This window comes from Cucumis sativus, chromosome 1 (assembly GCF_000004075.3).
Source record: "Cucumis sativus cultivar 9930 chromosome 1, Cucumber_9930_V3, whole genome shotgun sequence".
Taxonomy (NCBI): Eukaryota; Viridiplantae; Streptophyta; class Magnoliopsida; order Cucurbitales; family Cucurbitaceae; genus Cucumis; species Cucumis sativus.
This window is the reverse complement of record NC_026655.2, coordinates 23,518,264-23,545,995: the sequence shown is the minus strand read 5'-3', so window position 1 is coordinate 23,545,995 and position 27,732 is coordinate 23,518,264. Positions and strand designations below refer to the sequence as shown.

Sequence of the window (27,732 nt, the reverse complement as noted above, 5' to 3'; positions counted from 1 at the left end):
TAGTCATGGAGCATTGGCCTTCGGATGATAATCTCTTAGGGTTCGTTTGGTTTAAGATTTTTCTACCTAAGAATTAGCACATACATTTAAAACTCATGTTTGTTTCACAATTTTCTAACTTTTGCTGGGAATAACTGATTCCCAGGCATCCTTATTTACCACATACCAGGGTTTTTTATTCTCTTCCTAAACAGTGAGTTTCCTCTTTTTCCCCTCTATTTTTTTATTATTTTATTTGAAATACAGTTAACTAATTAATACTAACTTTAAAAAAATAATATAAAATATTTATTTTAATGAATTAGTAACAGTCTAATAAAATATTTACCTAACTTATTTTATAATAAAAAATTATTAAATGAATACAATTATTTCTTTACAAAAATTATTATTTAATTAGCTAACAATATGTTAAATATATTTTAATTGATAAATTAAGATCGATTAAATTTAGTAAGACAAAAATTTATTTTTCAATAATAATAATTGATTACTTTATTGTTTTTTCAATAATCAAGCCATTATTTCTTAAGATTAGTTTTAATTTATATTACTTCATTCATGAAAAACATATAATATTTATAAAACCTTTTTTAGTATTCTTTATTGATATATCATACTCCTATCTCATTTTTTCATTTTTCATTTAATATATTGAATTAAAATATATTTTCTTATAGTATTTAATTGAAATTGAAATTACTAACGATAGAGTTAATTAATTATAAACATGATTAACTATTCGATTGTAATTAATATTATCTTCGTTAAATATTTCAATGGGTTAATTATAATTATCAATTTCTTTAAAAAAATTAATTATAAATCTCAATTTTAAAGTATTTATAGTAAAAAATATTATTGATTCCAAATTAATTAATTATTATCAATATATTTTTTAATTAATTAATCTATTAAGTTTATATAAGAATTTTCTGATTAATTTCATAAATTAAATTCAAACATATTTTTTGTCCTTAAAATTCTAATAGCATTTTCTATGCTCAACCAAACACTGTCATCTTATTCCCAGGTATTCCATTCCTAGGCATCTATGAAACCTTAGACCAAAGGACTCCTTAATGGCATCTAAGCATGCTAAATGTATTGATAAAGTGTGCTTCATTAACTGTGGAAGAATGCTTCAATTTCATAAGATGCAGTTTGATCTTTTGTAAAATTTTGTTGTCTTATAGAGCTGCCTTGACTTATTATTATTTATTTATTAAAAGGAAACAAGACTCTTCATTGAGTGAAAATAAGTATTCTTAATATTCTGCCATTGAATTAGATAAGAAATATCGGGAATGTATTGCATTTTGAATCTTTGGAAAGGAAAACTAAAAATTAAAAAAGAAAAAAAAGGAAACCTAGGAAACAAGTTTACCTTTGACTTCTCTCTCTCTTTTGTGGATTAAGGGGGACGGTTTCTGTAAAGTTACAAGTTTTGACCTTTTTAATGATTCGTTGTGATGGAGCTTCATCATCTTAGTTGCTTTTGTCTTCTGCTTATTTTGTGCATTTGGGGGTGGAGAGGGGCAGATATCAAAGGGAAATTATGTAGTTTTAATTACAAAGCATATTTTGACAGCAAGAATGTTGAAACTTGAAAGCTGTGATTATTTTGGTGATATTGGAGCCATAACTCTTGCCTTGTATAAATTTTAACATGCTTACTGGAGGAAAATTTTAGCATGATTTGCTGCTTCTAATTGCTTACTTGTTTCTACAGATTGCTGTTGCATTTACATATTATCGAGGTGGAGCATTAATTAGTTGCAAGTATCGTGATGCCAAGAAAAGGTTCTGGCAGGTTCTTGGTTCAACTTATAAATAAAACTGTATGATAAATTTTTACTTATCCTGATTCTAAAGGCTTAAAATATATGCTTAGAGTAAATTCAGTTCATCTTAAATCATTTTGATTTTACCTTCTTCCCACTAGAAAAGTGTGCCGTCTGCTTTACTTGTATAATGTTATTGTAAGAAAATATATATAATCATCATCTGATTGTCTACCTTCCTTTATTTCAGGAGGCCAAAACTGAGAAAATATTTTATGGATTGGATGACATAGATGGTGCAAGTGATATCATCATAGTATGAGTTATCTAGTATGGAAAATCACTCCACTTAGATTTATTACTCATAATTTTCCTTTGTAATATAGGTTGAAGGGGAGATAGACAAGCTCTCAATGGCAGAAGCTGGTATCCATAATTGCGTGAGTGTTCCTGATGGTGCACCACCATCAGTTTCCAAAAAAAACGTACCTCCTGCACATCAGGTTACACTTTGAGGACCTTGAATATTTTTTAAGCCTTAACCTTAGCCATCAGATTTGTTTATAACCAAGATTTGGTAGTCTTTTCTTCATTCACACTCCACCTGATTCTTATTTTAAAAATTGACTAGCAAATCACTTTCATCAGGCAACAGAACTGGCGTATATAGCTAGCTAGAAGATCTTCCTTGATGAAGTTAATGAATTAGCATTAGTAAAGGATTTCATTATATTCTTATTTTAAAAACTGACTAGCAAATCACTTTCATCAGGAGAAATAATAATACAAAAGTAAACATGCTGAAAGGCCTCATAGTTGTTGAAATTTTCATGTTATGTTACTTTCTTGTCAGGGACGGTTAGCTTGAGAGTGTATGTCTTGTTTTGTTTTGTTTTTTTTTGTTTTCTTTTTGTTTTTGGATAAGTATTCTTGTCTTCTAAGAAGCATCGACACTCCTAAGATGGCCAAGTGTCAATGTCTGACACGTTTCCAACACACATTCCGACACCTCTCCAACACGCCAGCTTGCTGTCAATTATTTTAATATTTCTTGTTAATTTCCGACATGGCTCCAACACGCCAAGATACTGGAGAGACACAGCTGGAAAAATAAAACAAAGAAAACATTAGAGAAAGCCCATTAGCCCGACCAACCATTATTGGGTTTTTCTTTTTCTTTTTGTACTTTTGGCTTTCACGCATTTCTCTTCTTCACCTCTCTATCGAGTGTCATGTCAGTGCTCCCCTGTTTATCGTGCCCTCTCACTGCTGGTTTCTTTCTATCTTTCTTCTTTTATTTTTAATTTTTTAATTTTTCATGCTTTGTGGTCAGACAGTACGATATCAATTATCATATAAATTTTGTATTTTTCCAAGTATGGTTATTAACATGTTATTTTGATGTTTTTAATTGGAATATTTCACAATATGTTTATATGCATGACATATATTTAATCTTTTTCACTAAAAAATGAACGTGTGTCTGACGTGTCATGTCCTACTTTTTTTAAAAATGGAGTGTTGATGTGTTGCATGTAACTATATGTGCTTCCTAGCTTGTCTTATTGCTCATTCTAGCTCTTTCTCCCATTTTACACCTATTTGGGTAATGTTGTGTGTTTAATTTGCTTGTGTTAGAAATAGTGGACTTGGGTCATGTTGAAAGCCCAAGGGTAGTTGAGATTTACTTTACCCTGATTTTTTATTATTTTAATTAGGTTCGTGTTGCCTATAAATATTTTCCAATTTGTACAATTATTATCATAAGAAAATAATAAGAACTATCAGCATCGTGGTTTTTCTCCCTGTACTAGGATTTTCATGTAAATTTGTATTTGTTCTACATCTTTACTTTCAATATTCTATAAGAGCGAGATATCGAAGAAGCCCTAGAAAATCAAACACTTGATGGAACCCCAACAGAAGGGACAGTTGTCGACATCAGTGCGGCCATTGTTGCTGCAGTTGATGCCCGAATTAGCGATGCCATGGATGAGTGGTTCTGGCGTCTTCAGAACCCATCGCCAGCCTTCCTGTCCCGTTGTAATTGTTCGGCAATCAGTAGCCTTCAATAGCACAGGTCCCTCACGCGCCGCTGGTCCAGATTCTCTCATACGTGTTGTCTAGCCCTCATGCATTGTTGCTCGTGCCTACACGTTCACTGTATGAACCGTCGCACGCGTCGCTCTCAGGACTTTCCTAGTCGTCGCTTAGTTCAGTTTTTTTCTGCTGTGAGATTATGTCACCTCCTACTAGGGGTTCATCCAACAACTGTTTGACCTCACGGTGTATTCTAAAAATCCAATAACCTCGTTCCCTGCTTTGTCTTCTTCTTATGTGTCTAATCCAATGGTATAATCTACATGATATTTTTCGAGGGAGAAATTGAATGGTCAAAACTATTTTACGTGGTCCTAGTCTATTAAAATGATCCTTGAAGGGCGCCACAAGTTTGGTTCCTTGACAAGGGAGATAGCTCATCCTACACTAGGAGACCCTCGAGATCATTCCTGGAAAGAGGACTTTCTTATTTGGTCCACATTGATCAACAATATGGAACCACAGATCGACAAGCCCTTACTGTATGCTGCAACTGTTAGGACATTTGGGATATGACTCAACAATTGTTTTCCAAGCGTCAAAATGCCTCTTGTTTATACACTCTGCAAAAACAAATTCATGAATGCAAACAGGGGACAATGGATGTGGCATCCTTCTTTAACAAACTTTCCCTTATTTGGTAGGAAATGGACCTATGCGGAGAAATTGTCTGGAATCATCCAAGCGATGGCATACAATACTCCAGGATCGAGGTGGTTGACAAGATGTATGTTTTTCTTGCAGGTCTCAACCCTAAGTTCAATATTGTTCGCGGACGTATACTAGGTCAGAGATCGACTATACCCTCTCTGATGGAGGTTTGTTTTGAGATTTTCCTTGAGGAAGATTGTACCATGCTGTGAGTAATCTGACGAACCCGAGTATTAAGTTTAAGGTTTAAGTCCAGGCGTTCAGGCACTTCATTTAGAAGTGTTAGGATTGCCTAAAGTTGTGTTCGCACTTGGGAACATGAGAAGGCGGCGTTCTAGGTTGGGCATGACAGTAAGAGACTCTTCTTGCTTGATGATAATGCCTTCTATAGCAGCATTTCTAAGACTAGTCTTTTATTTTCATATTTTACTACTTGAAATAAAGACCAACATTTTCGTTTAGGCCACCCAACTTGTAAATATGAAATACTTATTTTCTCATCTTTTTTCTAAAGTTGATATTTCTACCCTGCCTTGAGATGTGTGTATTCGGGTTAAACAACATCAAGTCTCATTTCCTAACCATATCAGCCAACCCAACCTTTCACTCTTGTCCATAATGATGTTTGGGTATCGTCCAAGGTCACTACCTCCTTTAGCAAACGGTGGTTTATTACCTTCATTGATGACCCACCCGTCTTTCTTGGGGTTTCCTCATCTCTAACAAATCCGAAGTCACCTTCTCATTCTGGAACTTCTATCACACCGTAGAATCACAATTCAATGCAAAGATTGCAATCCCATGCAGTGATAATGGTTGTGAGTTTCAAAACTACACCCTTAATGTGTTTTTGTCCTCTAAGGGAATTCTCCACTAGGGTTTCTGTGCTCACACCCCTCAACAAAATGGGTTGTTGAGAGAGAATCGTCACCTTTTGGCTTCACTTATGTTGTTTACTTCCCTTCCTTCCTATCTATGGGGTGATGCTATTCTCACTGTAGCTCATCTCATCAACTGAATGCCTTCCCGTAACCTACACCTTCGAACTACCTTAGAATGTCTCAAAGAATTGCATCCCTCCACCCGTCTCATTTATGATGCCCCCCTTTGGGTGTTTGGGTGCACAACCTATGTTCATAACTATGGTCCTAACCAAACTAAATTCATCCCTTGGGCTTAGATTTGTGTGTTTCTTGGATACTCTCTACACCGAAAAGGTCAAATGCTTTCACCCATCTTCACGTAAATACTTTGTCTCCATGGATGTAACCTTTCTTGAGTATCACCCCTTCTTCCTTGTTAGCCTACTTTAAGAGAGTGTGAGTGAAGAGTCTAACTATGTGGTTCCCTTAGAGTCTACCTATCCTACTTTGGTTACTTTACTTGACCCAAATTCTCACACTACAATCCTACCTACAGACTAAGTTCTTTGGGAAACCTACTATAAGAGGAATCTTAGAAAGGAAGTTGGTCTCCTGCTATTCAATCGGCTCCAACCCAGGATTATGAACCTTTATGGATCAAGGTGTGACTCATTCCATTGACTCACGTATTAATAATAGAATGAGTGAGAATGACAGGTCTTAGACGTATTCCACTAATGCACATATCGACAGTAAGGTGGGTGAGAATGAGGAGTTTGAAAATATCTAGTCCGATATAGTTGTCCCTGAAGATATGGTTGAGAAGGGCAGTGTTGATGAGGTCATTGCAGATAGAGAGGACAAGATTGAAGAGAATAAGGTTGTTGCAGAATTTATCGAAAATGAAACCAAGTTGGACCATCCAGGATACATCAGTAAGTGCGTTCCTCCTCTGGATTTTCCTATTGCACTGAGGAAAGGCATCAGGTCTTGTACAAAGCACTCTATTTCTAACTATGTTTCGTTCTAGAATCTCTCACCCTAGTTCAGAGCCTTCACTACCAACGTTGACTCTACTACAATACCCAAGAATATCCACCGTGCCTTAGAGTGCCCTGAGTGGAAGTCTGTTGTCATTGAAGGAATGAGAGCCGTGGAAAAGACTAAAACTTGGGGTCTCTGCACACTCCCCAAGGGACAAAAGACTGTGGGATGCAAACTGGTGTTTCCACTGAAGTACAGAGTAGATGGTATCCTTGACAAACATAAAGTCAGGTTAGTTGTAAAAGGTTCACGCAGACTTATGGGTTGACTCTCCTATTGCAAAGTTAAACATTGTTAGTCTTGTTAGTTGTTGTAAATAAAGACTGACCCCTATATCAATTTGATGTTAAGAATTGATTTAAAAGAGAAAGTGTATATGAGTCCTCCTCCAGGGTTTGAAGCTCATTTTGCTAATCAAGTTCGCAAGCTTCGAAAGTCTTTGTATGGGTTGAATCAGTCACTGAGAGCTTGGTTTGATAGGTTACCACTTTTGTCAAGTCTCAAGGATACAATCAAGGGCACTCCAATCACACTTTGTTTATATAAATCTCCAAGACTTGTAAAATTGCAGTATTGATTGTCTATGTTGATGACATTGTGCTATTTAGTAATGATACCGTTGAGATCACCCATCTAACAAAAAAGAAGATGGAGAATGAGTTTGAAATTAAAGACTTGGGAAATCTGAAGTACTACCTTGAGATGGAGGTTGCTAGGTCTAGAAAGGCCATCTCCGTGTCTCAGAGAAAGTATACCATTGATTTATTAGCTGAAACCGGTATGACAGGATGTTGTTCTCTGCTTATACACCCATTGAATTCAATGTCAAACTTTAAGATTTAGGTGACATATCAATGCCTTATGGGAAAGCTGATTTACTGTCTCACACTAGACCTGACATCTCCTATGCTGTTAGTACTGTCAGTTAGTTCATGCAGGCTTCTTATGAAGACCACATGGAGGTAGTTAATAGAATTCCGAAGTATTTAAAAGTTGTTGGTAATGTATAATTAAATTTTTCTTCAACCACTAGCTTAAGCTTTTGGATGAATTGGTGGTTTAATAAGCAACTCTTAGTAAAGGGATGAAGTTTAGGATGACTGACAGAAGGTGTATGGTGGCCTATGTTGACTATGACTGAGCAGGTTCTGTTGTTGATAGAAAATCCACCTCGAGATATTGCAGCTTTGTGTGGGGCAATCTTGTTACTTGGAAAAGTAAGAAGCAAGGAGTTGTAGCTCGAAGCAGCGTTGAAGCAGAATGTAGGGCTATGAGTTTGAGAATCTGTGAGGAAATCTTTCTCTATAAGGTGTTGTCTGATCTTTGTCAGGAATGTGAGGTGCCTATGAAACTATTCTGCGATACAAGGCAACTATTAGCATATTGTCAATAACTCGGTCCAACACGACAAAACCAAACATGTGGAGATTGACACACTTTATCAAAGAGAGGTTGGAGTGGTAGCATTTGCATCCCTTACATACCCTCGAGCCAACAGTTGGGTCTTTCCGACATTTACGTCCCAACTTGAGGGGGAGTGTTAGAAATAGTGGGCTTGGGTCATGTTGAAAGCCCAAGGGTATTCGAGATTTACTTTGTCCTAATTTTTTATTATTTTAGTTACATTTGTGTTGCCTACAAATATTTTTCCCCTTGTACCTTTATTAAAATAAGAAATTTCAGCATCGTGGTTTTTCTCCCTCTACTAGGGTTTCCACGTAAATTTGTGTTTGTTCTACATCTCTACTTTCAATAATATGCATACCATTTTGTTCAATGACCTCACTCTGTTTCTAAAATGATGTGGGAAGGTTTATCTTTGTGGGATAAAAAATGGGTAGTTACTGTGGGCAGGTATGCTTTAAAAAAAATTCCTGTATTGTTCTTCTCTTTTGGCCAAAAACAGTGGTTTCAGTCCATTTGTAACATCTAATTTTGTGCGCTGTTATTCATTTGAAAATATTCATCCTGTGCACAAGAAAACATTGACATAAGATTAAAAAAAATTGAATGATTATTGCCTATTATTTGGTTTGGTTGATGTTCATTCATTTTAGTCTGATTGAAATGCATATTTCATGTTTCTTGTGAAGCTAGGCCAGAAAGTTTCAGTATCTATGGAACTGCAGAGACTACTTGAACAAGGTTGGCGGATATAATCCCATTCATTTTAAGCATGAAAACAAAGTAGACCATTGGAAACTGCCTAACTTAAATGATATTGCAATTGACAGGCCTTGCGTATTATACTTGCTACTGATGGGGATACGCCTGGTCAAGCTTTAGCAGAGGAGATTGCACGCCGTGTTGGGAAGGAAAGGTTTTCTTTTGTCTTTTTCTAACTACAAACCATTATCTTTTGGGATTAGATGCGGAGTAGTTTGGCTAGTAACAGACATTTTCATTTTCTATTTTTAGATGTTGGAGGGTCAAATGGCCAAAAAAGGATGAGGTCGATCATTTCAAAGATGCAAATGAGGTTGGAATTATTGATCAGTTATCGTATTGCTGTACATTTGTTTATTTACCTTTGATAAATAAAATTAACGTTCTCAGGATGTCTATATTTTCTTGCTCATGACGAAGTTAATGATTATTATATGTAATGCTTGATGGGAAATGTTGTAGATATTTCTGCTAAACTTTTTCCTTTCCGTAGACAAAGCTTGCTTTGGGCAATGATCCGAAGGATGCATTTGGCACGGATAATTGAGTTGAATTTGGTTGATAATAATTGTTTTTTGGTAATAATTGTACGTGTTTTGGGACGTATAATTGAGTTGAATTTTGTTGATAATAATTGTTTTTTGGTAATAATTGTACGTGTTTTGGGTGCACAGTTGAGTTGGGTTGATAGTAATTGTATTCATGCAAGTGGCTGCTGCTAAAAGCTAGAAAAGCTAAATTTTGTTAATGTGACCAATAAATGATTGTCAATGTTTGCATGGAATGGGATCACTTCTCTTCTAAATTGTGTTTAGGTTTTGATGTACTTGGGCCCTGAGGCCCTGAAGGAAGTTGTTGACAACGCAGAGTTGTATCCTATAAGTGGATTATTTCGCTTCAAAGACTACTTCCACGAGATTGATGCATATTATCACAAAAAATTTGGAAATGAGTTTGGTGTGCCGACTGGATGGAGGTGTCTCAATGATTTGTACAATGTGAGTTCAAACTAGCAAACTCATTCTTTGGAAATATTGATTCTTATTTGAGCTACCGAATGCATTGTTATCGGGTAATGAGATATGTTGTATAGAAGTTTTAAGAAAGAAACAAAAGTATAAAAAAGAAAAAAAAATTGATGGATAAGATTTATCCTGTAAAGGCAAAATAGCTTATTAAAGAGAACGTTATCTAGTATTTATCATCGAAAGAGAATTTTCGACTCAAGAGTAGCAACCCTTTTCTAATTCATTGAGGGTTTGGTTGTGCATGGGAATACTATCGATTTCTCCTAGATAAGTAATGTAGGGCTTTGGTGTTGCATGATAATATTATCATATTTTGCATAAATAAATGATATTTTTATTTAAATTGTGTGATAATTTTTAATGATTTTATGCAATAATAAAGTATTAAATTCAACCGAGTTAAATTTACACAATTAATTTGCTCTATAGTTATTTTCTAGAAAATTAGTTGTTAGTTAATTTATTATTTTAAGTCGATATAATGAAATAATTTTAGACATTTTTCATTCATAGAAGAAAAAAATAAGTTGAAAAATATTATAATAATGGTAGAAAATAAAAAATAAAAGGACAAAAATAGAAATATAAATAATAGAAAGTATAAGAAAATGAATATACTAAGAAAAAAGAGTAAGATTAAACAAGTAAAAAATATAGAAGAAATATGAAGATGATTAAAAAATATAGTTGAACTAATATTAGAAAAAGAAGAGAAGAGAAAATTAGTAAATTAAATATATATATATATAGAAGAGGAAGGAAAGAGAAAATCCCACACAAAACCATAGGATTAAAAATCCTGGATTGATAGGCATGTCTTTCCCAGGAAAATAACTCAAAACCTCTCACCATACATGGCTTTACAAAACACATTCACATTCTCACCCAATATTCCCTTATACCAAACGACCCACAAAAGGAGTCCACCAATTTCCGAGGACACATTACAATAACTATAAAAAATTCATCGGTACAAATATTTAAACTCCATTTTATTCTCATTTGAACTTGGATTTTCATCTTTGCAATTAAAACAGCGTTTCTTTAAACCCACAAAGCTGTTTGCAGAAATTAATACTACGGCTAACGTTTCTACTATTTCTAGATCTTCGCTTTTTCCTGGATGATGTTATTCTTTCTCTGGTTGGGGATGATTTTGACTTTTTAGCCATGATGCTGTGAATGGAAGATTATTCCCGTTGCATTTGGACATCTGGAAGTTAATAGAGTTGCATTACTTGAGCAATGAAAAGAGACTAATGTGCTTAGGATATAAATTGACGAGGAAGTCAATGAAAAGTGAATAACAAAATTAGAACAAAAAACTTAGAACTGAGACACATTGAAAATAATATCCAGTAATTTAATGGAATGAAGGTAATTGGATTGTTTTTTGTGTATTGTTACCTATTGTAGGATGCGATCCTTTTTTATGTTGAAATATGAAAACATACAAAAAAAAATCGGCAAAATATTTTTAGATTTTATTATTGCTAATGCGTTTATTTAAAACAGGTTGTCCCAGGGGAGCTTACCATTGTTACTGGTGTTCCGAATTCAGGCAAAAGTGAGTGGATTGATGCTCTGCTATGCAATCTTAATGCAAGTGTTGGTTGGAAATTTGCTCTCTGCTCTATAGAAAATAAGGTAAGCTGTTCAGACTTCTGAGCTACCCTATGGTTGACATTTTTCTGTACGGTTCTTATCTTAACCTTGTTGGCTATTCTAAAAGAGGAAAAGAAAAGAAAAGTAAAAAAATGTGGGTATCAGCGTTTAAGGATTCTGCTTATCAGAATTCTGGAACCTTTTTCCAAGCACTTGTTTTGTTTCGTTTTGTTGGTCACTTTTTTAGAGGTTTCTTTTTGGAATTTTCTCTTATGACTTCCATATTTGTATTTCATCGTAGTACCAAAATTAATTTTGCTCTTGAAACAATTAATATTTTATAACATCTTATGCTTACCAGTACCACTCGAGCAAACAATTTTGTCTAGTTATTTCTGACATGTAGTAGGTTACTTTCTGAGTGTGCTTCGGTAATGTTTTCTTAGTGTGTGAATTATTGCCTTTAAAATGAAACATTGTATCTCTTGCTCAAGTTCTCCTTTCTCTTTCCAAAATTCATTTTGCCATTTTTGATGTTAGGTTATTGGGATAGCCTCTGGAAGCATTAGTTTAGGAAGCATGGTAGGAGAATATAGATGCAGTAAGTTATTATGCATATATATATATGAAACAGCCTAAAATATGGAAGAACTAAAAATAAAATGATATTAGAAGAGAATAAAGGGAAACAAGTTTTGTTAGACGCTATCAATCTTATAGTTTTTAATACTTGGTGATTAATAGTGTCACTGTTTCGATGACGAGCTGGAGACCGTTTTTGTGACCCCACATTCCTTTGTACTTTCTCTGTCTGAATGAGATTTGTTTATTTTATGACAATTTTTGTCACAAACGTAGAAAAATAGTATTTATCACTAATAAATAAGGAAATCGGACAGATGTTATTTCTTAATTTTTCCTCATTTTAAATCTGTTTCAATTTAATCGGACTTCGATGAATTATGATTAGGTTGGAGAACATGCAAGAAAACTACTGGAGAAACACATCAAGAAGCCTTTCTTTGGTGGACGGTAAGTCTTAGATTGTAATTTTTGTTCTCTCACTACCCTTGCTTCTATAACCATTATATTGAGCCCTACGATTGTTCAATGAAAATGTTATAGGTTGGACTGTTGGAGTGTCGAAGTGGACTTTGAGAAAGGCCTTTTTTCACTTGTAAACTTGTAATTGTTACCAAGAACATTATTTGCAGTCTTTGCATATAAATGAGAAGGGCTTGTTGGGGAGATTGTTCAAACCAATATCTTTTTTAGATTAAAAAGTTCAGTGAAAGCTTTCTCGGATTTTTGTTTTTGTTTGTTTCCAAACACTTGTGAATAATGGCTTGAGTCAAACAATGATCTTAAACTTTACACATTTTCTCATCGTAATGCTTAGGAAAAATTTCCTCAATGAAATTTTCATTTAGTTTGGAAAACAAAAATAGAAATGTATTTTGAAGATAGTCTTCAAATTAACCCACAATCGTTTTCTCCCTCTCAATATTTCTGCAACAATGTCTCTAACTTTGTCTCTCTTTGCCATCTCTAGTTATGGTGGCTCTGTTGAACGAATGAGTGTTGAGGAGTTGGAGCAAGGCAAGCAATGGCTAAACGATACATTTTTTATTTTAAGGTAAATGGAAAAGTTTTTCTATTATATTGTTGGTTATTTTTAATATTCATATATTACGACTAGCAGTGCACATCTTAAGTCACAAGTACATGGCAAGTTTGTGTAAAGACTGATCTTAAGTTTGTAAAATAAAAGATATATATCAGTCATTGAATTTTTATAGTATGTGTTTAACATTCTAGTTCTACATTTTTTTTTGAAACGGAGACAAGAACTTCTTTATTAATAAGAACTCAAACTCAAAGTTCTACGTTATTATTTGTTTTAAATACAGTTAGCAATCATTAGTTCTCTGGTCTGTCAAAGAGTGCAATAAGGCTTGAAGAAAATGTCATTGGCATGATCAGATCTTGATTTCGTGCTTTTCTTGTAACTTTCTCGGGAACTTTTTTATAACATTCTGTGTACTAAATAGTAAATACCAATTTTCTGTTGATGGGAGAACTTCTGATGTAAGGAGATGGAGGATTAATTGGGTAATTAGGTAATATTCTAGGTTAATTCTCTTTTACCCCCCTATTGTAATAGAACTCTATAAATAGGAGTCTTCTCCTCTTGTATGAAAGACATTATTCATTCTAATAAAAGATCCACAATCATGGTTCTTGGAGGATTTCTTCTGGAGGTTACTTAGGCTACATCAACTTCCTTCAATGCAAAAGTTACCAAGATTGGGACTAGGAGGAAAGTTGATATTATAAAGGTCCAAACAAAGCTCTCTGATGACGGTTGTACCTTCTTGCACGTTACTCAACTCTCTAAATGACCAAGTGCACTACAAATGGACGTTTTTACTTAATTGATTTTTTATGCCAATTTAATCATAATAGTTTTGTTTCGTTTTGTTTCCTTTTCTCATCTTTACCTCCTCTAAACCTTAACCTTTTGATGTGCCTTTGAAAGTGTTGTTTTTCTTTTTAACCTGACTAGGTGTGAAAATAAGTCCCTCCGAAGTATTAGTTGGGTCTTGGATCTTGCAAAAGCAGCAGTTTTAAGGCATGGAGTTTCTGGACTGGTAATTGACCCTTATGATGAGCTTGACCATCAACGGCTTCCAAATCAGTGAGTTTTATCATTATGTTAGTTCTTTGAAGATGGAGTAACCCATGACATCTTCTGTAGTTGTCAACCACTGACTGATGGCTATGATTTCTTTGATCTCAATGATAATTATTTTTATTTTCCTGTTATTTTTTTGTTCACTTTTGGGTTGTGATGATACCTTGTATTCCTGAAAAGATTTTGCCTTCTATTCACTGGGTAGAGTGTTTTGTCTCAGATCTAATGAGAAAAAAACTTGCTGATAATTAACTTTCTAAGCTCTAAAGAAGCAGTTCCAATATTTGTCACTAACTTTCATAGTTCACTAATTGACATCGAATTAAATAACTCTATTACACAGTGAAATCCCTATCCAAATTTTTAATATTTTCACCACCCTTAGAGAAATTCATATTTCGAGTCCTTTGGAAGTTCAAAAGTCCCAAAAGAATCAGCATTCTAACATGGATTATGCTCTTTGGATCCCTAAACGGCTCAACCACTTTTCAAGCAAAAAGACTTCTCCTTCCCTCCTTCAGTCTGTCCACTTTGCCGCACTTCCGGGGAGGATCTTCAACACTTATTCTTCAAATGCTCATTTTCTAGAAATTGCTGGTGGAAGCTATTCTCTTATTTCAACCTTAAATGCGCTTTTGGATCATCCTTCAGAGCTAATGTATATCAGGTAATTGGCAGTCCAAATTTGTCATCAAATTCTTTGGTCAAATGCGGTCAAAGCCATCCTCATAACTATGGTTTTAGCGAAATCAAAGAGTTATTCATGAAAATCTATTAGCTGGTTGGATCTATTTGCCTCTGCTTGTTTGCTAGCCTTCTCATGATGCTCTTACTCAAAGTTGTTTGCCAATTACACCATCCAAGACATCTCTCTTAATTGGAATGTGTTTGTTTCCCCTGTTTAATATCTTTTTGTTAATACCTTAATCAGATTGTGGCTTCTTGTACTGTTTTCCAGTTGTTCAAAAATGGAACTTTGTATCATTAGAACTCCTTTGTATCCAATATTGAGCATTGTCTCGACTACTACATAAATATATTCGTTTCCTTTGCAAAAAAGAAAAAAAAAAAAAAAATCAAGAGCACCCCAAACATAAACGAGACCTGTGAATTGATTGAATCATATGGGCAGATTGAATTGTTGACATAACATGTTATATTAATCAACTCCATATAGCGTGTACTTCTTGTTTGTTTGGCAGTCTTGTTTGAAACTCTTCAGCTCTACGGCTTGCTTATTTTCCTATGCTCTTAGATAGCATGGTCAAATTTTGGGTGTCTTCCAAAATCCAAAGCATTATTTGTGTGATATATCATACATATATTAACTTTGTACTTTCAAAGAATTCATTTATTTCTTTTACTGGCTTGCTTGCAGAAAGTTATAAATTGCAAAATTTGACCTTTGCTTTTTGCCTTTTGTTTCTATTTTCAGTTAACTAGAAGTTTGAAGTTTTCTTTGTGACAGAAGCGAAACAGAGTATGTGAGCCAGATGCTTACAGAGGTCAAACAGTTTGCTCAACATAATGCTTGCCATGTTTGGTTCGTTGCACATCCTATGCAGGTTAGTTTTCGAACTGTTTTTTTTTTTTGGTAAGATAATGATAGAACTCTGGAATGAAGATGAATCTTATTCAATGAAAATATCAGAACAAGTACACAAGATTGTTGGATTAGCAATCCCTAAACAGAAAGTAAATGATAAAGAACAAAGAAAGAATTACTCCCCCTCACTGCCTCTCCTATCTTTCAAGGATGTAGACAAATGATTAACACAAACTCTCATACTCACTTGCCGACCTCCCTTTCACTATTTAAAACCTCTCTTCCCTCCAACTAACTAACTGTGGGTTCCAGCTCTAGCAACCACACTCCCATAACTAGTGCAAATCTGGAAATCGTTGCTGGAAATCATCACAAATCTCCCAAGTAGCATCTTCTGGCAGTAGTCCCTTTCAACTTATCAGTACTTCCCACACATCCCAGTAGTAGGATTATTTCGGTATCTATACACTTCTTTTGGTTCAGCTATCCATTCATAATTTTCAGACATAAAAGGAACTAACTGATGTACCTTTGTATGATGACCCAACACACCTGTCAGCTGTGACATGGAAAACAGGATGTATGGAAGCAGTTGGGGGAAGTTTCAGCTTGTATGCCAGGGGGCCAATCCTTTCCAACACCCAATAAGGCCGAAAATTTTTGGTGATAATTTTTCATTTTTCCTTTTTCGCAAAAGACACTTGACGATAGGGACGAATCTTCGAAAACACTAACTTCCCCACCTGAAATTCAACATGTCACCGTTTCTTATCACCGCACTTTTTCATCTTTTCTTGGGCAATCTGCAAGTGCTCTTTGAGAACGCCACATCCCTTTCTTTGAGTTGCTGGTCAAGAGTAGAATTAGGAGTTTTCAAATCACCATAGTATATCATAGGAGGAGGTACATATCCATACACGGCCTAAAATGGGGTAATGCCAGTATAAATCTGAATAGTCGTATTATACCAATATTCCACCCAGTGCAACCAAGAAATCCACTCTCTTTGCCTTCCTTCGCAAAAACAGCGAAGGTATGCTTCCACACTTCGATTCACCACCTCAGTTTGGCCATCGGATTATGGGTGTTAGGCTGAACTTCGATTCAATTTAGTACCCGAAAGTCTGAACATCTCGCGCCAAAAATTTACTTAGGAAGACATTGTCTTGATCAGAAACTACGGATCTTGGATACCCATGTAGACAAAAACCTCAGCCACAGATTTCGTTGTATATGAATGTTTTGGTAGAAAGTCAGCATACTTACTAAGTCTGTTCACCACCACAAAACAAAGCATCCGGAATTTCCAAAGGCATCGATAAACCTGCTGGAGATAAAGCCAAGGTCTTATTACGTTGGCACACTACACATTCCTCGTAATATTTCTTCACGTCTCCCTTCATACCTTCCCAATACAGCTCTTCCATCAAACGTTTATTAGTTCTCAAATATCCCGAATGTCCACAAGCATTGAGTCGTGATAAATGTGGAGTATAGTTGATAACAAAGTCGATGACTTAGATATCACCACTCTATTTTTATACTTCAAAATTCATGGCTGCAGAGAGTAATCTGCCACATCTTCTTCATTTTGTAGCTTCTCAATGATTTCCTTCAATTTTATATCTTTCTCCACTTCCTCTTTGATTGCCAGCAAATCTATTAATGCAGGAGCAGTAAATTGGCACAAATGCACCGTAGGAGGAATTCTAGATAATGCATCCACCGCCACATTCTCGAGGTATGGAGTATAACCCAGCAACTTAGCGATCCATTTTTGTTGCTGAGGTTGAATAACTCGTTCAAGAAGAAATTTCGACGACCTTTAATCAGTTTTAACCACAATTTTCCTCCCCAACAGTTACGGTCTCCACCTTTGAACAGCGAAAACCACTACCATCAACTCTCTTTCATACACCGGCTTAGCCCGATCTCTCATTGACAAGGTGTGGCTAAAATAAGCAATCAGTCGCTTCAACTGAATTAACACTACTCCTACCCCACACCCAAAAGCATCTGTTTCAATCTCGAAAGGCAAATTAAAGTCAGGTAGAGCTCACACCGACAATGTCATCATCGCATTCTTCAGTTTCTCAAAGACTTTTCCAGCTTCCTCTGTCCACTGATTTTCCCCTGCCTTTAATAATTGAGTGAGAGGAGCAGCTACATATACCGCCAATAATACCCAATTAAACATAGAAACCTTTGCACTTAACGTACATTTGTAGGTACCGGCCATTCCTTAATTGCTCTGATTTTTTCAGGATCCACCTCTACTCCTTTTTCAAATATAATATGCCCCAAATACTCCACTCTCTTTCGAGCAAAACTACATTTTCCCTTGTTTGCATATAGCTCATTCTCTCTCAGATTCCAGTACCATCTCTAAGTGTTCAAATGATCCTCCAAGTTCTGGCTATAGATCAGTATGTCACGAAAAAACACCAGCACGAACCTCCTCAAGTATGGCTTAAAAATAGTATTCATCAAATTTTGAAAAATGGATGGAGCATTTGTCAACCCAAAGGGCATTACTAAAAATTCATAATGTCCTTCGTGGGTCCTAAAAGTTTTTTTCTCCACATCTCTTGAATTCATCTGTATTTGATGATAGTCGACCTTTAGATCAATCTTCGAAAAAATGTTGGCTCCATTCAACTCATCAAATAATTCTTCGATCACCGGTATTGGAAACTTGTCGAGAATTATCACATTATTTAGAGCATGGACTCAGTGGCGTATCCAGAAATCATATGTAGGGGGCACCGTTAACAAAAAAAAAATAATTGCAATATATGAGATTTGAACCCAAGACTTTGGAATTATAAAGGGGGGCACAACCACTATACCAAAGGTAGAATATAGTAAAAATGCATATTATTTAAGATATTTTGTAATTTGACACTTCAAAACTAATATTAAAATACAAAAATCGGGAATGTGAGCACGTGCCTCCCTGGCCCCTTAATAAATCCGCCCATGAGCACGGTAGTCTACACAAAATCTCCAACTACCACTCTTCTTCCTTACTTGCAAATTCTACTACCATTGCCAAGTTTAATTAGTGCTAGAGATTCCACTGACCTCCATAATCTTTAGATACTTACCCATGGGCTTCTTAGGTTGTTTCTTGACTTTCCCAATGTAAACCAGTCAAAGGCCTCTTTGCCATGGTTATTGCTAATATATTTCCTCCAAAAGGCTAAATCTTCCAATGAATATCTCCACTCCCACTTAGCAAGCAAAGCTGAATTATGGATTTTAATACCATCTAGGCTGAGACCCCACCCTTTAAAGGAAGGGATACCAAATTTCATTGAACAAGATGGTTGAGCTTGTTGCTAGTAAAGCCTATCCATAAGAAATTTCTCATGATTTTTTCCAAAGAGGCTGCCACATTCTCGGGAATAGAAAACAAAGATAGATAGTATGTTGGGATACTAGCCAAAATTGTCTTGCACAAAGTTTGTCCACGAGCTCACAACTTCACGAAAGACGAAAAACAGATTACATACATCGCTCGAGCTTACTTAGAGAAAGCCTCAAAGCGTATGAAAAAATGGGGTGATAAGAAGCGACATTCTCTTGAGTTTCGAGCAGGAGATCAAGTCCTCATCAAGCTGAAAACAGATCAAATTCGGTTTAGAGGGCGCAAAGATCAGCACCTTGTCAGAAAATATGAGGGGTTTGGGGAAGTCCTCAAGAAGATAGGAAATGCATAGTATAGGGTGTTGTTGCCTACATGGATGAAAATTCACCCAGTAATTCATGTGAGCAACTTAAAACCCTACCATCAAGACCCCGACGACAAGCAGCACGACATATTGCTCGACCATGTATCAACCTGAAGCAGAAAGAAGATAAAGAAGTTGAAGAGATCCTTGCAGATCGAGTAAGGAAGGGTAGAGGCCCACAAAGAGAATCCACGAAATCCTGGTTAGATGGAAAAACCTCCCCGTGGAAGAAACGGGTTGGGAACGTGTTGAAGACATTAGAGCGTGGAAGCAGAAGATCGAAGAGTTCTAGCTTCGTCAGTCGATAGGGACGTCAGCTGTTTAAGTGGGGGAGAATGTTATGAGCATGCTTGTCCAAGGCGTTGTTTGTCTATGACCACATGCACAAACATCCACTCCCCACCTTATGTTTATACTTTTGTACTTAGTTTAGCTTATTTTCTTTAATTTTTGTCGCTTACTTGTAAGTGACGTTTCAAACTTTTCATATGTAAGCCTTTCGTATTTGAAAATGTTAAAAATGTACTATAAGGGAAACTCACTAGTCAATTCCCCGACTAAGCCTTGTTACTTTGGAAACTGAACTTTCTTACAATTGTCAGTCTTCAATGCTTTCTTTAATAATGTTTTCAATGCTTTTCTTTCTCTCACGTTTTATAAAACCATTTTCTCTAAAAACATGAATGGAGGCTACATCATATTGCAATTTTGCCGTGACTTTTGGATTTAGTACGGCTAACTTATTCATTGAGATAGCACGTTTTATAAAATATCTTCCTCCCAAAATTCTTTTTGTCTTCTGCTAAAACCCACAACTCATCACCGTCACGACTCCGACTCCAACTGTCAACACTTCGCAGAACCTGCCGGAAACCCAAGAAAACTACACTTTTCAATCAAAACCATCCTCACTTCCTTCATCACAATGATAATACAAGTCTGGTGTTAGCAACGGAGCAATTGACAGAAGAGAATTATGTTTCTTGGACTCAAGCGATGACCATTGGTCTTTCAGTGAAGAACAAGATTGGGTTCGTCGACGAGACTATTACCAAACGAACCGGTGATCTCCTTCCGGCTTGGATTAGAAATAACATCGTTATTTCTTGGATCCTAAACTCAGTCTCTAAACCTGTCTCAGCAAGTATTTTGTTTTCAGGTTCAACCAGAGCAATATGGATTGACCTCAAAGAAAGATTTCAGAAGAAGAACGTGCCAAGGATTTTTCAGTTGAAGCGATCCCTTGCAACCTTGGAACAAAACCAAGATACCATTGGTGTGTATTATACTAAATTCAATACTCTCATTGATGAACTGAACACATATAGACCAGGGTGCACTTGCGGAGCTTGCAGTTGTGACATCGTGCGAGAAATGACAGATTTCCTCCAAATGTAATATCTCATGGACTTATGGGATTGAATGAGAACATCTCTCAAGCCCGGGCTCAACTTCTCCTCATGGATCCTCTTCCATCAACAAGCCGAGCTTTCTCTCTTCTTCTTCAAGAGGAACAACAAAGATCAATTGGATCTTTTTCTTCTACAGCACCAACGATGGCCTTTGCAGTATCTTCTAACTCATCCAAGAATGAATCCACCAATCGACAAAGGAGAGAAAAGACTATATGCACCCACTGCAACATTTCTGAACACATGATAGATTAGTGTTACAAGCTCCATGGATACCCTCCTGGATATAAGACCAAGCAACAACAGCAGTGAACCAATAATGTTGTTAATGCAGTAGCAACTCAGAACAATGAAAGTCGTTCTCAAGGTACCACACAGAGTAATCAGATATTGAATAATACCAGCACTGCAGAAGCTTTGATCCAGTGTCAAAACCTCCTCAACCAGCTTCAGTCTCAAATGAATGCTTCCAACCAACCAACTACCTCACATAAAGCAGGTACTTCTTATTCATTTCCCCTGTGGATAATTGATCCTGGAGCATCCACTCACATTTCTTGTTGCAAGTCCCATTTTGCATCCATTCAACCATGCTCAACATCCATCCGTTTACCTAATAAACAAGTTTTTGAAGGTAAAAGTGCTAGCACTATCAAATTATCTGAATCTATAGAGCTGAAGAATGTGTTATATATTCCTGAATTTTCATTCAACCTCAGTGAGCGCATTAACAAGAGATCTACTCGTCGATGTTAGTTTCTCTACTAATGGTTGTGTAACTCAGGACAAGTTCACTTTGAAGAAGATTGGCAATGCTGAACTTTTATATGGTCTATATGTCTTCAAATTGGGAAACACTCTTGATCTGCAGTCTACCATATGTGCTGTAAGCCATGATAATACTTTTTTGTGGCATCAAAGGCTTGGTCACCCTTCTGTTGATGTTTTGAAATCTTTGCAAGACATGTTGCAATTGAAGTCTTTTAATTTTCATTCTTGTACTACTTGTCCCTTAGCAAAGCAAAGAAGACTTTCTTTTTCTTCAAATAATCGAGTGTCTCCAAATCCATGTACATACATGTATAAACTTTCCTCATTGTTCATAAATAAAGTGAGTGAAATATTTCTTCTATTCTCTGTTAATATCTGGCTTCTCATCCTTTCTTAATTTTTCTTGCTGTATACAGTTGCAGAATTGGTCTGGATGTCCACCTAATATGCATGATATAAGTGGAAATGCACACTTCATAAATAAATGTGATAATGGAATTGTCATTCATCGTAATAGGGATCCTGAAAGTGGTCCTATTGATCTCGTACAGGTACAATTGCAGATATATTATAAAAACAATATGTTTCTTTCTTTTCTGTGTACATTAGTTTTCTTTGTATCCTTGCTACTTGTAGGTATGTGTACGAAAAGTGAGAAATAAGGTTGCAGGAACAATTGGGGAAGCTTATTTGGCATATAATAGGTATGTGAAGATCGTTTTCCAAAGTTTTTCAGGAATTCACATCTTGGTTCTGACTTCTTGTGGTGATGAATTGTCCTATATGCTTTCTTGAAATTAAGGTTGTTGAACAATGAACATTATGTATTCCTTAATGATAAGAGTTTTATGAAAAAACATTAGGTAGCAACATTTTCCCAGTGTTTTGAACAATCTTTGAAAGCAAACCGTTTCTTTTATTTTGGAGAACTACTCTGGTTATCCGTTATGGTTTTGCACTGTGTACTTTGAAGTTTGGCCAATTTCTTGTTGAAGGATTTGTGGATGAGATTCATTGCTTAAGCCTTGGTGTTTAAAATATTCTCTTGAAGTTTTGGTCAATCATCAGCCTAGTTAACAAGGACTTCATACCGATACACATGGCACACTGAAATCAACAAACATAAAATCATTCAGAAAAAGTACCTCGCACTAGCCCTCTCTCCTCGTTGGTGCATTATGTGCAAGATGTCAAGAAATGGGTAGAGTTTTTCCTCACGTTCTCGTTTGACTGTATTGGCCCACAATCTGAAAAGGACAATCCTTTAATTTAATTGGAGCGTAGCTCCCCTAGCCATTCTTTCAAAAAAGTTCGGGAGCATCCTTGGCTTCACATCAATAAAGGATTCTTTTGGTTACCATGGATCAAAATTGTTTGATGAATTAAGGAACAACCCACCCTTCAGAAATTGTTTGATGAGATATGTTGCACATACTAAAACAGTTTCTTAACCAAAATCTGAGGGGTCTTTGCCTTGGGAAATTTTGCCAATAAATGCGTAGTCTGTCGGTTACAGTGATTCTTTGTGGACAATGGCCTTAAAGCGTTGCTGCGAATAGTAATCTGTTAGTCCTTAAGGGTTGGATAGTCGAGTTTACAACTTACACCAGTCAAATCTCTTGGATTTCTATCTTCAAAACTAGTCTTCCTTCTAAGATTGATTGTTGTGTTTTAAAGTTAGACTTTGAGACGACTCGTGGACAAAAGCCACCCCTTATGCCATCAACAAAACATGTGATTTCTTATAGAACTCTATAATTCATGTAGTCACTAGTCAGAATGCTAAGCACTCATGAGAGTGATTAAGCAACAGGGAATAACCCTCTAACTTTTAGGAATGCAACTGGATCCCCCTTTTTTATTGAATTATTGAGTTCGGTTGCAACTTTAGCCAATCATTTGCTGCAAGGGTTGAATGACTGAATGCTGATCCCTCGATAGTCAAAATAACTGACAATGATGCCATCTGGAGGCTTTCAGCTACCTAATAGGTTCTTGTAATACGTATCTGTGTGGTTTCTGTTTGCGGAAACTCAACCTTGATGGAGTTCAAAGAACAAAACATAAATTCTAACTCTGCCTAGATGTTTGGTTTGTGAGAAAGGGGGAAAACACAGACCACTTTTGCTTTCATTATCAGCCCAATGATTGCAAGGTACATGATTGACAATCATTACCTGTGGGCCTTTTGTGCTATTCTAGTGTTTTCTGGAGTGAGTGAGTCATCGAGTGGCATGCAAATTGCAATACGCTCCTTCTATTCTCTGTTTATCAGCATGTCACTGTATCAATGTACTTTTATTTGAAACCCTTTGTTCTCTGTATATCCGCTATTAAAAGGTCAATAATGGCTGTTATGCTCATCAGGGTAACCGGAGAATTCTTCGATGCTGCTGGGGATATGAAACTTAAGAAACCATCATCTTGAGAGGAGGTATGGTGTTGAAGGCCTTCACAAGTATTGTTTAAGGTCATTCATCCACTGCAATACTGTGAATTGTCGATAAATGTCGACTGCTAATTCATTCGTACAATTCACATTTATTTAGCAATGTCATTTTTGTTTTGGGTGATCCATAGCAAGAAGAAATTATTAAGTTGATGGATGTGTATAATTATTAAGTTGATGGATGTGTATAGTGTTATATTAGGAAATTTTGCGACAACTTTGATGAAAAAATTAAAATGTTTTGTAATAGCAGGTTGCACTAAAACACTATGCCCCAATTCTATGTAAGTTTCTGTTCTTCTAAACTTGTATAACGCGATTTGAGATATTAATGCAAAATGATCAGAAATTTTTTGTTTGAAACGAATGGAGGACTCAAACAAACCAGAGTTATTTTGATATGAAATGAATATTGGAGAAACATATGGGGTTTGAATGTTGGGATCCCAGCTATTGAACCAAATCGAAACAATTGACTTTAAATTTATTGTCTGCTCCATTCCATCATTGATGCTTTGCCATATGCTTTCCTTTCTTAATTCAACTTTATTCTCTTCCCATCTTTTTCTTTTTAAAAAATTATTATTACTATTATTATTCATTCGTGGGTTTCCCAAGGAAGAAGATGAATAGGATGAAGGATTTGCATGCATCACGGGAGTCCTATATAATATTATTATTATTATTTTCAAATATCTCATTTTTCCTTTTTCCTTTCCTATTCGTTTTCCAAGTACAAAACAATTAATTCACATTCTCTTTCTTCGTTAAATAATTCAAACAATCACATTTTACTACTATCTTCCATCACATTACCTTTCTCATTCCAAACATAATTATATAATATTCTTAATAATTATTTTTATCCATCCATAACTTTAAATATCTATATATACAAATACATATAATTAATCAATACCTTAAACAATTATATTATCTTAATATAATTATTCTCATTCCAAAATTCATAAAAATAAAATATTTTTCAACAATTATCTAGAATAACACCCAAATAGGTTTTAGGTGATGAGCTAGGCGAGCAAGGAAGGTTTTAGGTGTGAAGAGGTTTGCGGCCAATGAGTTTAGAGGTTAGTTTGGCGAGAAGACTATATGTTTTTAGTGAGAGAATAAAAGGTTAGACGTTTGAGGTTGATCTTAGACGTTTTGGGCAACTGCTGTAGTGGTTTGAGGTTGATGCCCTTAGTGTATTCTGGAATCCATAATTTTGATATGAAATGAATATTAGAGAAACATTGGTTGCAAAGACCATTTATGGGTAGTAGCCATGGAAAGAAATAGGCGGATGGAAGTTAATTTGGCAACTGAAAAAAAGGTATCTGAATAATCAGTTCTATAGATTTAAGCGTAACCTTTGGCAACAATGTGAGCTTTCAATCGAGCCACTATTCCATCAGGATTCATCTTGACAGCAAACATCCATTTACAACCAATGACCTTCTTTCCTGCAGGACAAGATACCAAATCCCAAGTACCATTATCATCTAAAGCAGTCATCTCCTCAATCATTGCATTTGCATTTTGCCAGCCAGGATGAGACAAAGCTTCATGAACGGAGTTAGGAATAGATGTGGAGTCAAGGGACGTAATAAAAGCATATGTGGGGGGAGACAATCGGTGATAGGAAACAAATGAAGAAACGGGGTAAGTACACTTGTGTTTACCTTTGTGAAGAGCAATCGAAATATCATCACTTGGCCCCAAATTGCATGACGAAGGAGGCATTGATGGAGGACATGAGTTTAAAGCTTGTGGTGGAGGTCGTCGGGAGTAGACTCGAGAAATTAGTGGATGGGAAGGAAGCACATTAATGGAAGAGGATGGTGTGGGAGAGGTAACTTCATATATAAAAAGATTATCATCATCCCCCTAACACGAACTCGATGGTGATGAAGTAAAAGGTGTATACTCAAAAAATGTAACATCAAGTGAAACAAGATACCTAGGGTAGGACAATAACAACACGATCCCCCTTTTGAACTCGCGAATAACCCAAGAAGTTACACTTCAAGGATTTGGGATCTAACTTAGTATGACAAGGACGAACGTCGTGAACAAAACAGACAACCAAATATCTTAGGAGCAATATAAAACAAAATTTTTGTAGAAAAAAGAACACGGTAGGGAATCTCATCATTAAGAACAAAGGAAGACATTCTATTAATAAAAAAACAAGTTGTGGTAACAACATCTGCCCAAAAGGTTTTCGGAACATACATTTGAAATAGAGTGTCAGGACACGAAGACTGATGAATAATGCAATGTTCACACAAGTAAGAGCCAAGAGAGTGAGAAAAATATTCACTTACATTATTAGTGTGCAAAGCTTTAAGAGACATTAAATTGATTTTTTATTTCAGTATGAAAGGCACAAAAGTGAAATAATAACTCAGAACGATTTTTCATTAAATATAACCAAGTTAGACGACAATGATCGTCAACAAAAGTAACAAAATAAAAAAAGTCTGTTTGAGATACAACTGGACATGGACCCCAAATATCTGAATGAACTAACTCAAATTGAGCATTTGCTCGTTTATCGACTCAAGTACTTGAACTAAGATGATGAAATTTAGCAAATTGACACGAATCACAATTTAAAGAGGACAAAGACCTAAATTCAAGATAAAGTTTCTTCAACACGAACAAAGATGGATGACCTAAACGACAATGGACTTCAAAGGGAGAAGGAACGAAAGGACACACCACAACTTGCGGTACTTGGTGATCAAAGAGATAAAGGCCTCCCGACTCATATCCTCTACCAATAATCTTCTTCGTCACACGATCCTGAAACAAGCAATAATCAAGAAAGAACAAAACAACACAATTTAGGTCATGAGTAAGTTGGCTAGTAGAAATTAAATTAAGGGATAAATTAGGCAAATGTAGCACAAAAGACAGAGAAAATGATGGAGTAAGATGAATAGTGCTAGAGCCAAGAACAGAAGAGATGGAACCATCTGCCAACGTAATAGATGGAAAAAGGGCAGGGAACAACGATGTAGAAAATATGCGAGAATTACCTGTCATGTGAGTTGTGGCACTAGAGTCTATGACCCATTTGGTAGATGATGTTAGAAGACACTTTGTATTACCTAGGGCAACGGTGGATGCAACATGAGTAGAGGAAGATGACGCTTGTAATGAATCTTGGTAATTTTGAAACTTAGCAAACTCATCTGCAGAAACAGTAACTGACGCCTCTGGTATATCACATGTGGAAGCTATTTAAGCATGCTCAGATTGTTAACTATTCTTATATAACAATTTTCGACAATCACGTTTCTTATGGCCTGGCTTATGACAATAGTTACAAACAATCTCTGCAGAATCTGATTTTCGATGATCATAACTATTCCTCTAAACATTGCTATCCATTGCTCGAGGTGCCTAAGGGTTATTGTTCTCACTAAAGAGAGCTCTACTAGGTTGAGGAATAGATACACCGGTCGAAGAGCTTTCAATGCGAAGGACATGAGTGAAAGCATCATCTAATGATGGAATCTTAGATCAAAGAGAATTTGTGTCTTTGTCATTCCAAATTCAGGTAAGAGTCTATTCGAAAAGATTATAACAGCCATCTTCTCTGAATAAGCTTGTTGAACTTTAACATCAGGACTAAAAGGTAACAACAAGCCAAGCTCATCAGTTAACTTCTTAAGCCGCATAAAGTAGCTAGTGACTGACTCAACTTTTTGTTCAGCACGAAAAAATTGCATATAAACCTCAAACATTCTATGTACTTGCTCTTTACCTGAATATAGAAAATCTAGAAATTCTAGAAGTTCTTTAACAGACTCACAGTGATCAAGCAATCCAATTATGTCACTCTCAATGGAGTTTTTGATCTGAAGATATAAACG

The 27,732-nt window shown here is 35.8% G+C and overlaps 1 protein-coding gene across 8 annotated transcripts in view; it reads left to right on the top strand.

The window, feature by feature from the left end:
• Nucleotides 1-24,211, top strand: part of LOC101213010 (twinkle homolog protein, chloroplastic/mitochondrial) — a 30,624-nt gene extending 6,413 nt beyond the window's left edge. The window contains exons 7-21 of one of the 8 annotated variants that reach the window (XR_004214086.1): nt 1,733-1,813; nt 2,035-2,100; nt 2,171-2,287; nt 8,540-8,587; nt 8,677-8,762; nt 8,861-8,921; nt 9,424-9,606; nt 11,152-11,283; nt 12,212-12,273; nt 12,794-12,877; nt 13,808-13,939; nt 14,525-14,603; nt 15,405-15,501; nt 17,154-17,223; nt 21,816-21,939. Coding sequence is in view for 6 of the 8 variants with exons in the window: in XM_011660935.2 (XP_011659237.2) it covers nt 1,733-1,813; nt 2,035-2,100; nt 2,171-2,287; nt 8,540-8,587; nt 8,677-8,762; nt 8,861-8,921; nt 9,424-9,606; nt 11,152-11,283; nt 12,212-12,273; nt 12,794-12,877; nt 13,808-13,939; nt 15,405-15,501; nt 21,816-21,950; nt 22,036-22,103; nt 23,767-23,827 (1,413 nt within the window). In the remaining 2 variants the exon portion in view is untranslated. Of the gene's footprint in view, nt 1-1,732; nt 1,814-2,034; nt 2,101-2,170; nt 2,288-8,539; nt 8,588-8,676; nt 8,763-8,860; nt 8,922-9,423; nt 9,607-11,151; nt 11,284-12,211; nt 12,274-12,793; nt 12,878-13,807; nt 13,940-14,524; nt 14,604-15,371; nt 15,503-17,153; nt 17,224-20,375; nt 21,781-21,815; nt 21,951-22,035; nt 22,104-23,766 lie in introns of those variants that run through there. The other 7 variants (XM_011660935.2, XR_004214087.1, XM_031880221.1 and 4 more) reach the window with 7 other exon arrangements.
• The last annotated feature ends 3,521 nt before the right edge of the window (nt 24,212-27,732 follow it).